We start from the raw sequence: 14,441 nt of genomic DNA, 5'->3' as shown, positions 1-14,441 counted from the left end.
GTGTAAATTGCTCTCCTTTTCTTTTTTTACTTGTCCCCACGCTCAACGTTCATTGTTTCAGTGCATTTTAATTTTTTCAGTGACGTAAATATTAATTCTGTCAAGCTTTTCCAGTTTTTAATATTGCACACTGAGGTCTGTCGTGCTAGCAGTTACACATCAGGCAGTTTTGACACAACACAGTAGTGGTTGCAGAATTATTTGATTTCTGTTTTAATCATCTGACCAAATATTTTGAACCCATTTTCCTTCACCTCAATTTTTTCTGAATTCAAAATGTTTAGTTCGTAAGAACATTTCGAATTTCTAGCACTGTGCATTATTCATGCATGGATGTTTAGAGCCATTTGTTGTATTATTCAGGGTGAGGCAGTTTGCTTGAGTATAACTGAGGAAAAAAGAAAAAGAAGAAGAAAAAAAAACATAAGTAATAGAAAATTGTTATGAGTAAGATGTAACACTTATTTTAGATAGGTTTCTGAGAGTGAGAGAGTTGAAATTAATATATTAATATGTAGTCTTCAGTTAATCATCAGTGCACAGAGTAGTGTGATGTGATAAATTTTTAAGAAGAAATGAATGAGCTGTTAGCCAAACAAAGGCCCAGTTGTTTTCCACATAAAAACTCTGATTGGGCTGAAATATCACATAGAAATAGAAGTTCAACACTCAAAAATCACCAGTGAATGAAAACAACCAACAGTTGATGGTTAAAAACAAATTTAAGTTCTTTATGTAAGTGAAGAGACTAAACTGCTAAGTGAAAATTAAATGATCATGTCAGTAGAATCGTGAAACAGTCTAAATATAATGTAAGGAGAATCAGTGAAGTTGAGAAACGGGACAAACCATCCAGTGCATATGATTGTGGAAGCAAGGTCAAAGACTATGTCGAAAGAAAGAAAAGTAACATAAATACGAATGTAGTGTATTATTTTAGCAGTCAGTCATGGCAACAACATGAAAAGGCTTTTCAAAGAATACAGTATATGTTGCATAACAGATATTGTTAAGCCAGGAGCAACAAAGAAAAATATTATTGTCTACATGCCTAAATGTTAGAAATAATCATTATGCGATGTATGTATAGTTGCTAGAATTCATTCAGAAAATACAGCATAAACCAGACAGATGCCGTCATACCAGGCACAGAATGCTTGTGGTAAAGGGAACCATTACAAACAGAGCAAAAGTGAATAGTGTAATTCCACATGTCAGATTAGCATTGTTAGCATCAAAATTTCTTGTAGACTGAAAGGGGAACTTCATGCAGTAGATAGTAAATAAAATAATCTTCATAAGATTAGACATTTCAAACTGCACAGTAGAATTCTTAACAAGATATACATTCTTCAAAAAGCATGTTCTTAGAAGCAGAAATGGATAACTCTAGCAATAAAGTAAAAACCATCTGGAATTTCATAAAGAACGAAATTGGGTAAAGTATATTTTGTAGAGAAAATATCCAGATAAAAATAATTAGGATCATTTTGCATTGATGTGACTGTTCCACCAGTTCTTGGTAGAATATTTTATACCTTATGAAGACACACAACGCTGGTGTAATATTCTACAATAGTTATTATTTTCTTTTGCAAACCAGTTTTCAGCTATTATGCCGCTATCAGGTGCATATGTATCAGTTTGTAAAATAAAATTATAGATATTGTAGAATATTACGTCAGTGTCATATGTGTTTTCATTTATAAAGGGGATCATCATCTTAGTGGTCCAGAAACAGTTAAAATTCAACAGACCTCTTTTTAACAGTAACAGAGAAAATAGTATCACAATGCTCCATAGATCAAGCATTGAATTTTCTGCAAGCCAGTGCACCAAGCACAGTACAACAAATCCAAGCAAGCACATTCACTGTACAGGAAATTTAAAGAATCATTAGTTCTGAAAAGTAAAACTCTTTGTGGAGTTAACTACATATAGTCAATTATTAAAATACTACTACAGCCATGTGAGTAATATCCTGTGACATATTTTTTAGGCAAGGCATCATTCCTGAGTCAAGCCTGCAGTAATAAAACCACTGTATGAGAATGGAGATACGGCAAGTAGCCAATCTCACTACTCAAAATTTTTTCCAAGAATTTGAGAAACTAATGCATTATTAAGCATCTTAGTGACCATAATATCAGGGCAACCTATAAAAAGTTTGACTGTGTCAGTCGCCAAATGCTTTCACATAAAGATACATATGCAGATGTAATTGCTGCAACAGGGGAGTGGCTTTATTTGTACAGTTCTGACAGAAAACAAAGTTGTGTGGGGTAGTCCAGATGGTGTCTCCCCATCATCAGAATGGGGTACCATTCATGTAGAGTGGCTCAGGGTTCAGTTCTGGGTCCTCTACTTCTTATTATTTTTATTAATGATGTACCTCTTTGTTCAGAATAAATTCACCATCTTTACTGATGATAGTATGGTTCATTTATTAATGCACTAGACGAACTTGAGGTGCGAGCTAATAAGGGATATTGTGAACTGGCTTAGCACAAATAATCTTTCTGTTAATTACATTCATTTTCACACAGCTTCTAAAGATAAAGAAATAGGACAAAAACTATGTGACCAGCAGATAACTATGATGGATATAGATACTCTAGAATACCTGGGCATACATATTGATATAGGGGAAAAAACTGGTCAGACCACACCATCAATTTGTGCAAAACGACTGTTCTGCAACTTATGCTTTACACATCATTTGATCTTGTAGAGATACAGAAATTATTAAGTCAGCTTATTATGGTTATTTTCATGCCATTGTGGCATGTAGAATCACATTTGGAGACATCGGCAATGGACTAGAAAAGTGCTATTTACACAGAGAAGATTCATAAGTGGAGTCTACCTTAGAGCCATAGTCAAATTATTATTATTATTATTTCTCTTTCCTGTCTCAGACATTATGTCTGGTTAAAAATGGAAAGTGACGCGGACCTTGATCAAGCGTGACTTCCTTTTAACTGCACGGTATGTTACATTGCATTTAGGAACTTTCAGGTAATTGAACATGTATCAATAATTACAGATTTCTGTAGCTGTATATGTACGTTTCGATGTAGCTGTATTGCGTTGATGTACTGGTGGATATTGTGTGGTATGACTCCTGTAGTTGATAATATAATTGGTATGATGTCAACTTTATCCTGATGCCACATGTCTTTGACTTCCTCAGCCAGTTGGATGTATTTTTCAAATTTTTTCTCATGTTTTCTTCTGTGTATTTGTTGTATTGGGTATGGATATTTCGATTAGTTGTGTTAATTTCTTCTTTTTATTGGTGAGTATGATGTCAGGTTTGTTATGTGGTGGTGTTTTATCTGTTATAATGGTTCTGTTCCAGTATAATTTGTATTCATCATTCTCCAGTACATTTTGTGGTGCATACTTCTATGTGGGAATGTGTTGTTTTATTAGTTTGTTGTATGGAAGTTGTTGATGTATTATTTTTGCTACATTGTCATGTCTTCTGGGGTATTCTGTATTTGCTAGTATTGTACATCCACTTGTGATGTGATCTACTGTTTCTATTTGTTGTTTGCAAAGTCTGCATTTATCTGTTGTGGTATTGGGATCTTTAATAATATGCTTGCTGTAATATCTGGTGTTTATTGTTTGATCCTGTATTGCAATCATGAATCCTTCTGTCTCACTGTGTATATTGCCTTTTCCTAGCCCTGTGTTGGATGCGTCTTCATCGATGTGTGGCTGTGTTAGATGATACGGGTGCTTTCCATGTAGTGTTTTCTTTTTCCAATTTACTTTCTTCATATCTGTTGATGTTACGTGATCTAAAGGGTTGTAGAAGTGGTTATGAAATTGCAATGGTGTAGCCAATGTATTTATATGAGTAATTGCTTTGTGTATTTAGCTAGTTTCTGTTCGTTCTATAAAGAATTTTCTTAAATTGTCTACCTGTCCATAATGTAGATTTTTTTATGTCAATAAATCCCCTTCCTCCTTCCTTTCTGCTTAATGTGAATCTTTCTGTTGCTGAATGTATGTGATGTATTCTATATTTGTTGCAGTGTGATTGTGTAAGTGTATTGAGTGCTTCTAGGTCACCTCCATTTCACTACTCCAAATGATTAGGTCAATATTGGTATAGCATAGGTATTTATAGCTTTTGTCTTGTTTCTTGCTGTGAATTCTGTTTTCAGTATTTTTGTTAGTCTTTGTCTATATTTTTCTTTTAGTTCTTCTTTAATATTTGTTATATCTATTCCTATTTTTTGTCTGTATCCTAGATATTTATAGGCATCTGTTTTTTCCATCACTTCTATGCAGTTGCTGTGGTTATCAAATATGTAATCTTCTTGTTTAGTTTGTTTTCCCTTGACTATGCTATTTTTTTTTTTTACATTTGTCTGTTCCGAAAGCCATATTTATGTCATTGCTGAATACTTCTGTTATCTTTGGTAATTGGCTGGGTTGTGGATTTGTTGCTGCCAGTAGTTTTAGATCTATGTATAACAAATGTGTGATTTTGTGTTGGTATGTTCCAGTAATATTGTATCCATAATTTGTATTATTTAGCATGTTGGATAGTGGGTTCAGAGCAAGGCAGAACCAGAAAGGACTTTAGAGTTTCCTTGATATATTCCACGCTTAATCTGTATTGGCTGTGATGTGATATTATTTGAATTTGTTTGGATATTAAGTGTGGTTTTCCAATTTTTCATTACTATGTTTAGGAACTGTATAAATTTAAGATCTACTTTGTATATTTCCAGTATTTGTAGTAACCATGAGTGGGGTACACTATCAAAAGCTTTTCGGTAATCAATGAATGCGTAGTGTAGCGACCTTTGTTTAGTTTTAGCTTGATATGTCACCTCTGCATCTATTATCATTTTTATTTTTTTTATTATTATTATTATTGTTTTTATTATTATTATTATTATTATTATTATTATTATAATAAGAAACTTGAAATCCTCACATCCACTGCACCGTATATATTCCCCCTGATTTTTTTCATAAGGAAGAAGCAGCCTCTGCCGGCCGGAGTGGCCGTGCGGTTCTGGGCGCTGCAATCTGGAACCGAGCGACCGCTACGGTCGCAGGTTCGAAACCTGCCTTGGGCATGGATGTGTGTGATGTCCTTAGGCTAGTTAGGTTTAATTAGTTCTAAGTTCTAGGCGACTGATGACCTCTGAAGTTAAGTCGCATAGTGCTCAGAGCCAAGAAGCCTCTTTTTAAACCTAATAGTGTGTATCGTAGTCATAATATTAGGAGAAAAGAAGACATCCACAAAGGGCACGCAAACCTCAGTATGGTACAAAAGGTGGTCCGTTTTAGTGATTTTAAGATTTTTTTTTTATTTTTTTTCTATTTTTTTGGGGTGGTTCCTATTGTAAGGGTCATTTTACAATATAGACGAGTTCCCGAACTACTTCGTGCAGATTCATTCCCCGATCCTTACTTGCTTGCCTGTCTGTTTATTATTGTAAATATATTTATTTTTGTATAATAGTTTTTCTGTAGTACAGTCCAAGTTGTAGATACTTTAATATGAAATTGATTAATACTATTTACATAACACTGTACAATACAACCACAACAAACTTGTAAAACTTGACATATTCTATATCCTGCTGTGATACATGGATCACTGGAATATGAAGTAAACAAACAAACACTGTGTGTGGGATCCGTACCAGATAGGACTAACAGGGGATACGGAACGTATACAGAGAAGGGCAGCACAAATGATCACAGGTTTGTGTAGTCAATGGGAGTGTGTCACAGAGATACTGAAGGAACTGAACTGGAAAACTCTTGATGATAGACATAAACTATCCCAAGAAAGTCTATTAACAAAGTTTCAAGAACCAGCTTTAAATTATTGCTCTAGGAATTAGCTACAACCCACTATGTATCGCTCACATATCGATATTTAGGGTAAGATTAGAATAATTACTACACACACACAGGTATTCAAATAATCATTCTTCCCACGCTCCATACAAAATCAGACAGGAAGAAATCCTAATAACTGGTACAATGGTATGAACCCTCTGCCATGCACCTCATGGTTTGTAGAGTAAAGATATAGATGCAGAAACGGTACTAAGAGAAGACATCTTTTGTCAGGTATCCATGTAAATGTTACAAAGACTGAATAATCTACAAAACCACTTACTGTGTTATTGCGAAAAAGGTACACAGCTTGATTGAAAGAGTCAATACTATTTATGATCTAAGTGTGCCAGTTTCATGGTTTCATTCTAGCTGCCTCATTATTGGTTTCTTGATATTTGATGGACCCTGTTTCATTCCGTTCTCACTGCATGAATGAATTTTAAGTGTGAAGTGCCAGATTGATAGTGACTGTTATTAGTCTAGTTATGCTCGAAAAAATGGGATGTATGTAGAAACCCAGGCACAGCATACTGATTTCATATCTACTTATATGCTCCAAAAGCTGATGTGCTTATCTTGGAGGTAACCTGCAGACCAAGTGAATGTGTGTGTAACTCAGAGTTCAAGGATTTTTGAAGACTTGGGATATAACACAACAAGCATATAAAAGCCATGAAGCTTTATAGCATTTTTATTTTCTTTCAAAATATGGAACTTCCGTTATTTTTTATGTCCTTAAATAATTTCTCACTAGTGTCTAACTAAAAGCTGAAGTAAAACAACAAAAACATTAAATATCCAGAAGAAATTTACTAAATAATGCTACATACAGTACACTGTACCCAGCATTCAGAAAAGTGATGATCTTTTCTAAACAACAAACAAACTTTTTTTAATTGTTCAGTATTATGCTGTAACTGAAATTATTCTAAATGATAGTTTCAAATTTTTAAGATTCGGAGACAAATTTGGGCCAGTGACTTCCACCATTTGGCCATGTTTTAGCCTTTGGCTGTGTGGGGCACTGTTAGACACTTTCTACACAAGATATTTTGGTTTTATACACAGATTTTAAACAACTGGTTTTGTGAGACTTTCCACAGGGGTGATTGTCTCGATGCCTTTAGGGAAACTGATTCGCCACTTCATTGAGGTACAACATAAAATTTCTTAACATTGCCCAGGTATTATATCCAAACTTCGCAATGTATTTGCATATCATTTGATCACTCATATTATAGTATCCCGTATGCTGTAACAAATGCTCAAATTAATGGCTTCTTCTTTCCTTCGTTGTTCAATGGAACTTAAAGATTTTAAAACACGTACATGTTCATTGTCCTTCATTGGATACACATTAGAGATGCAGTCTCGTTGCCAGCTTGTACTTATTCAACAGTCTTCTCCACTTCACCGAGAATTTTGGGATGGAGTTTGATTATTTTCCTCACTGATAATTTCTTCCCAAACAGCTCATTAGCAACTAGAAGTTTCCTGTATGAAATTTCTTTGTTGGTTTTGGAGTATGTAAATGATGCACAGAACAGTGCAAATGTTGATTTGCCTGAATGTGTGTTTACATTACTGATGTTTCATATACTCCATCTATCAACAATAAAGTCACCCTATTTTTATTTGGTGGTTGGACCTGAAACTGGATGAATTTGTGTTTTGCTTAACAGTATTGCTCATTGATAGCTATATCGCATGTGTAATTTGCAATAGTAAAAACCATAAGTGAGAACCTTTTCCAAAAGTTCAGACAAGATGGTAGATCTCCCTCCCTGTCAGGGAGTTAATATTTCTTTCAGAGGATCATCTTGTAATGGGGCTTCAAAATGTTATGGATATTATAGTGAAATTCCTGGAGTTTTGTGCTATCAGCAGTAATGGCTTGGACGCCTTCAAGCAACTTAAAATAATATCCTCTTTTTCATTTGCAGGTCAGCTGCCGAGATCTGTGGATGTCATTTGTGATAATGACCTCGTGGACATTTGTAAGCCAGGAGACCGAGTACAGATAGTAGGCAATTATCGTTGTTTACCAAGCAAACAGGGTGGATTCTCTAACTGCACATTCAGGTCAGAAGATTTATAATTAATGTGGAAATGCCTTCATAATTCATTCCAGTTTATAAGATATCATTTTGGTTTGGTTTTCATATGTAGGTGCACTTTGATTGGGTTTTCATATCTAGGTGACACTGTCAGAAGGTAGTTCTTCATGAAGATGTGACCCTCATAAATTCATATATTCTCTTCAGCCCTATCAGGACCTATCTGCCCTTCTAATTGCACTACCTCCATAATTTTCAGTGTTTTAGTCTCTATATCCAGTTGCAAAAAGTAGAGAAATCTGTAGAGTTTAACGAAGAATTTGGGGTATGTACATTTGAATTGTAATTATTTTTTGTGGTTGCAAACTTCAGCTAGCATACACTTTACAGTATTAACTCAAACTAAATATTTATTAAGAACATAGATGATGTGACTTACCAAATGAAAGTGCTGGCAGGTCGATAGATACACAAACATACACACAAAATTCAAGCTTTCGCAACAAACTGTTGCCTCATCAGGAAAGAGGGGAAGGAGAGGGAAAGACGAAAGGATGTGGGTTTTAAGGGAGAGGGTAAGGAGTCATTCCAATCCCGGGAGCGGAAAGACTTACCTTAGGGGAAAAAAGGACAGGTATACACTCGCACACACACACATATCCATCCACACATATACAGACACAAGCAGACATATTTAAATATGTCTGCTTGTGTCTGTATATGTGTGGATGGACATATTTAAATATGTCTGCTTGTGTCTGTATATATGTGTGTGTGTGCGCGCGAGTGTATACCTGTCCTTTTTCCCCCCTAAGGTAAGTCTTTCCGCTCCCGGGATTGGAATGACTCCTTACCCTCTCCCTTAAAACTCACATCCTTTCGTCTTTCCCTCTCCTTCCCCTCTTTCCTGATGAGGCAACAGTTTGTTGCGAAAGCTTGAAATTTGTGTGTATGTTTGTGTTTGTTTGTGTATTTATCGACCTGCCAGCACTTTCATTTGGTAAGTCACATCATCTATGTTTTTAGATCTATTTTTCCTACGTGGAGTGTTTCCCTCTATTATAATCATATCATTAAATATTTATTAACTTTAGTAATGTAATTTTTTAGTTTATCACACACCAAAAAATAAATTAATTCACCTGAATGGAGACAAAATCCTCGTGGCATAACCAAGGCAGGTAGACAAACTGACCTAGACACACTACTGCTTGCAGATGACTGGGTGCATTTTGCAGAACCTGAGAATGATCTACAGAGATCAGTGTAGAACCTACACACAATAGCAAAAATGTGCAGCATGAAGATCTTCCTCAATAAAACGCTACATAGGGAAAGACTAAAAGAGAACCGAACTTTGAACGGACAACATAACCCTCGAGCAAGTAAGAGCATTCAAATAACTAGGGTACAGCCTCAGCAACATTAAAGACAATGGTACGCAACATAAAATCGCAAACTTCAGATAAGCCATGGGACTGATAAATAGCTTCTTCAGGCAATCTCTGGTTCAGCAGCACACCAGACTAAAACTTTACAAGCTCTGGCTACACGTACCCTGTTGAGATGTGGCCAGTCTAAAGAGATGATGAATGGAGACTGAGTGCTGAGATGCAGTTCATGAGAAGAATAGCTGGCTACATACTATGAAACAGGAAAAGATTTGATAACATGCTTAAGGATCTCAAAGTAAAACCAATCACAAGACAGTATAGAGCTACTGAACATCTTGGAAAGACAGTGTACTATGGATGAAGACTGGCATTTAAAAAAAAAAAAAAAAAAAAACACAGACTGAGGAGTTGGTTGAAAACTAGCAAGGTGCTGGACTGAGACTGTAATAGACCACTAGGTGCAATACTGGATAGGAAGAAGAAGAACTGATTTTCTCATTGAATATGTAAAGGTGAAACAAGTCAGCACATTTGCCAAGTGAAATTTTCCAGTCTGTTATAATGTTACCTATTTTTGAGTGTGTGTATAAAGACTACTGTTTCAGGTTTCATAGCTGGTAAATGAAGGCATACCTAATGTGTTCAGTAACCATTTGTCTTACATCTACATCCTCAACTACATCCATACTCTGCAAACCACTTTGCAGTGCGTAGCAGAGTGTACGTCCCATCATACCATTTGTGTGTTCTTTCTGCGTTCCATTCACATATGAAGTGTGGGAATCTGAGAATATGAACAGAAGCTGTAAGTTGCCAAGTGGGACAGAAGAGCAGCATTTGAATGTTTAAGAAGAGTAGCAATGTAGGTACATGGATAGTTAGGATGATATTTGGACAACTTGTGGTTGTATTGTAATATAAAATAAGATGAGCAGAATGTTGAGCCCTGCCTGAGAAACAAGAAAAATAAGGGACATCCAACAGCTTCGTCTTTTTCATTACCCACAATCTTCATCTTTATTTTAATGTTAAATGTGCTTTTGTATTTTCTCGAGCGCCCACACCTCTCTCTCTCTCTCTCTCTCTCTCTCTCTCTCTCTCTCTCTCTTTCTTGTTTATAGCTCCTAAATGTCTCTTAAAAGTTCTGCTCTCTTTCTTAGAGATACACTTGCCTGTTCTGCTGTCCCCTTCCATTTACAATGTGTTTTTTATTTATTTTTGTGCATATAAATTTTCAATATGTATGTTCTACACAAGATACTGGACAGAAAATCTTTTTACTTGTTGGTTTCACAACTTGCAAATATGTCATTTAATTTTTTATAGCAAATTGGGTGCTTACCCAGAATAGTTATAAATTTGAGTATGTACTGTATATTGCAACTGTTTTACTAAAATTAAAAGTATGCATTACGTGTTATCATGAACAAGATACTGAAAGATTGAATAAAAGTAGTTTTGTAGTAGGTAGGATATCGCAAATTTTCGAAAGGTAGGCCCAACGTAGTTCATAAAGAGATTCTGCTTGTCTGGATCATCTGTTGTGTAGTTCTGTTCTTCTGTGATATACACTGTTGTGTGACTAGCATGTCTATTTATTTATTTACTTATTTTGTATATCTAGTTCATTAGGGCCAAATTGAGGAGCAAATCTCCATGGTCATGGAATGTATCAGTACATGAAATTACAACAGAAAAGTAATAATAGATAAAATAACATGTTTATGGATCTTAAGTAAATGACAGTTCATATAAACACAATCAATATATAACAGAGGAATTAGCTTAATTTTTCAAGGAACTCCTCGTATGCCACTGTTTGATCTGGTGCTGTATTCATGGATAATTTTGTTTTCTTTTCTCAGTGTACTTGCTTTTTGACATGTGTAGCTACTGTAAATACATACATGAAGGGGGAGGATAAGATTTTTAAATGTTTAAAGAAAGGTTTGCATGGTTCTCTGCTGCTTGATTGTTCATTATTCTTAACATTGTGTTTTATTTTCTGAAAACTATTTTGGTTTGGGTTATATCCATGAAATTATACTGTAACTAAGTAATGAATGGACACAAGCAAAATGTATGGCTGTAACTGTCAGCAATCAGGTTGTTGCAAAGAATTTGTACTGCATCGTTCATTTTTGCTAGTTTTTTTTAATTTAGTAACTAAATATGACAACTCCATTTAAGGTTTTCTTGTATACGAATCCCAATAAATTGTTTCAGCAACAGAACTAATATTTTTGTTAACCGTGTATATTGTTGGTTGTGTTGCATTTCTTATTTTGATCTGCGTTGAAATTCCAGATTTGTTTGCTGGGGATTTACTGTTAGTCTGTTTCTGGTAAACTACCTGCACTTCTTACCTAATATCTTTTGCAGATGCAATAAGATCTTCCTTATTATTCCCTTCGATCAATAGACTGGTTTCATCTGCAAAAAGTAGTGGTTCTGAATTTCTATTGTGTTATGGGAAGTAAGACATGGAGCTAAAATTTAACCCTGTGGAACAACATGGTTCTGAAATATGTACATGGGGATCATTGTCTTCCAAATACTTTCTCTTTTTGATCTGATAGTGATGTGATTCACTCATTTGGTACGCATCTTAACCATATCATTAGGCTTTCTCAGGAGCCTTCAATATCTCTACAGCTTTTGTGTAATTGTCCATTGCATTGAAGACATGGTTTATTAGGGCAAATGTAACTGTTTCAGTTCAGCATTTTGGCCTGAAGCTATGTTGACATCCATAGACAATATCACTTTTGTCGAAGGATGTAGTCAGTTGCGAAAGGAATGGTTTTTTACTGTTTTTTGAAAGTCCTAACAGTAATGACACAGGCCTATTGTTACCTACACAAAGCTGATTACCTTTTCTTATATAGGCTTTTGCTGTTTTAGCTGCTTAAGGAAAACATCATTTGCTACATATGTAAATTTTCCAAACATTGGTCAGATATATTTTTTGTTAATTTATTGGTTATAAAAGGTATTAATGCTGTTTTGTGACTTTTTAATGAAAATCATTCACAAGCATCACACTACATGACAAACTGAATCCCTACAACGCAACCCAGTAGGCTGGAAACAGTCAACATCATAGGCGTCTGTTGACATTTTTCAAAATCAAATACATCCATTGGCCAGGAATAATTTGAACAATACTTTGTTAGATCATATGACATTTTCCCATTGTTGTATCCAGTTTGAATGTTAATAATGGACTATTATATCACTGATACTGCTATTTCTGTTTAGTTTTATACTTTTAATGTACATCGTCAATATTTTTTGTTTCATTTTTAGGACGATTTTGATTGCTAACAACATTTCACCATTGAGCAAAGAGAACACACTTGCCTTGTCACGAGGTGATGTGGCCAAATGTAGAAAGCTTGTAAATGCAAAGAGCACTGGTGATATTTTTGAACTACTTAGCAAATCTCTGGCACCATCAATTCATGGACATGAATATATTAAGAAAGCAATTTTGTGTATGCTGTTGGGAGGTGTAGAAAAAGTATTACCTAATGGAACAAGACTGAGAGGGTGAGTATGTGCTACAACTAATTAAGACTTGAGAGATTGATCAATTTCTCTGTAAATAAGGAGTTTGGTTTTGTCACTACAGTTCTTAAAACATACAATCTGCTATGGGACATACTACTACCTCAAAAAATTGCTGCACAGATCAGGGAACATACAAATTATGTGAAACTTGACATATGGAACATATGTGGCCCAAGTCCTTCACATAAAATGCTGTAGAGGAGAATTGGTTATCGGATGCTCTTGTGTGCTAGTAGTAAATGTTTCCTAAGATACCACATGATGTTTAAATGGGAGAGAATTACCTGCTGCATTGAATGTAGTTTTTTGTTTCATGGAATTACAGTCCTTAACACACTAATGTTCAGGATAGAAGGGCTGAATAGCAAGTAATGACTCATGAACATAGTCCTGGATTGAAATTGTGTTAGCAAGTGATGACAGATGTATCTCATTCATAGTGATGTCTCATAGAACTTAGGATCAGTTGCTGGCACCAGTGGCAATGCAGCCAATATCAAAAAAAGTATAACAAAGTGAAAGTGTGTGTAATTCATCAGAAAATTTGGACTTAAATGTGCTTGTTCTTAAAAAGCTCTGCGAGTAGGCTTTCATGAGATAGTTATGCCCTTATCGTAAAGTGTCTAGCAGTTCAGGTTTTTCAGTATCACTGTGATGCTATACAATTTATACCGTTTTGAACTTTATTTTGAATTGCACTATTTGGATAGCAGACGGTAGAGGTAGTGTGTTTGTAGATCATTGAAATCTCGTCTTGTTGCTTTTAATACTATACTATTGTATTATTTTTTATATGTTCAGAGACATAAACGTTCTTCTTATTGGAGATCCCAGTGTTGCAAAATCTCAGTTACTCAGATATGTGCTAGCTACAGCTCCCAGAGCTATACCGACGACAGGACGAGGCTCAACAGGAGTTGGTCTAACGGCTGCCGTCACCACAGATCAGGAGACTGGTGAGAGAAGGTATGTGATAATCTTGGAAGACGATTATTTCTCATACTTGTTGTAATACAATAATCATGAAATGATGGCATTTACCCTAACTTACTCTTATTATTTATGTAGTAGGTCTCCATAGTTTTTGTGTTTAAGGGAAAAATTTAGATTCCTATCTGAATTATGAAAGCCATAATAAACAATAATTTATGATAATTAAACAAAAATCTTGATAATGTTGAAAAGAAACTTAATAATTATTTGTTAGTTTTTAAGTGCATGCAGTTCAAATTTGTACTATAAGTGGTCTGCTTCCTCTTGGCACCTATAAGAGCATTGTCAATTTATGAAAAATTGGGAATTGAGTTTTATAAAAATTGGGATTTAAGTTTTATTTTTAAGTACATCATGAGAGTGTAAAGGGAATTTGGATGTAACAGAAACAGTACCTGATGACAGAGGATACAAAAATGGCAAATTAAATTTCTGGCCCCCAAAAATTCTTGAAGCATGTGTCGTCCCAGAAATGTCTGCCAAACTTTCTCATAGTATACAAAAAATTCATTTGTTTCATTCAGGTGCTGCATTTGATTAT

At 35.1% G+C, this 14,441-nt stretch overlaps 1 protein-coding gene across 1 annotated transcript in view; it reads left to right on the top strand.

The window, feature by feature from the left end:
• LOC126254424 (zygotic DNA replication licensing factor mcm3) overlaps nt 1-14,441 on the top strand; it is a 109,375-nt gene that overhangs the window by 41,528 nt on the left and 53,406 nt on the right. The window contains exons 6-8 of the mRNA XM_049955310.1: nt 7,827-7,965; nt 12,644-12,886; nt 13,709-13,873. Of these exons, the coding sequence (XP_049811267.1) occupies nt 7,827-7,965; nt 12,644-12,886; nt 13,709-13,873 (547 nt within the window). The remainder of the gene's footprint in view (nt 1-7,826; nt 7,966-12,643; nt 12,887-13,708; nt 13,874-14,441) is intronic.

This window comes from Schistocerca nitens, chromosome 1 (genome assembly GCF_023898315.1).
Source record: "Schistocerca nitens isolate TAMUIC-IGC-003100 chromosome 1, iqSchNite1.1, whole genome shotgun sequence".
NCBI lineage: Eukaryota > Metazoa > Arthropoda > Insecta > Orthoptera > Acrididae > Schistocerca > Schistocerca nitens.
This window is presented reverse-complemented; position numbering and strand designations above follow the sequence as displayed.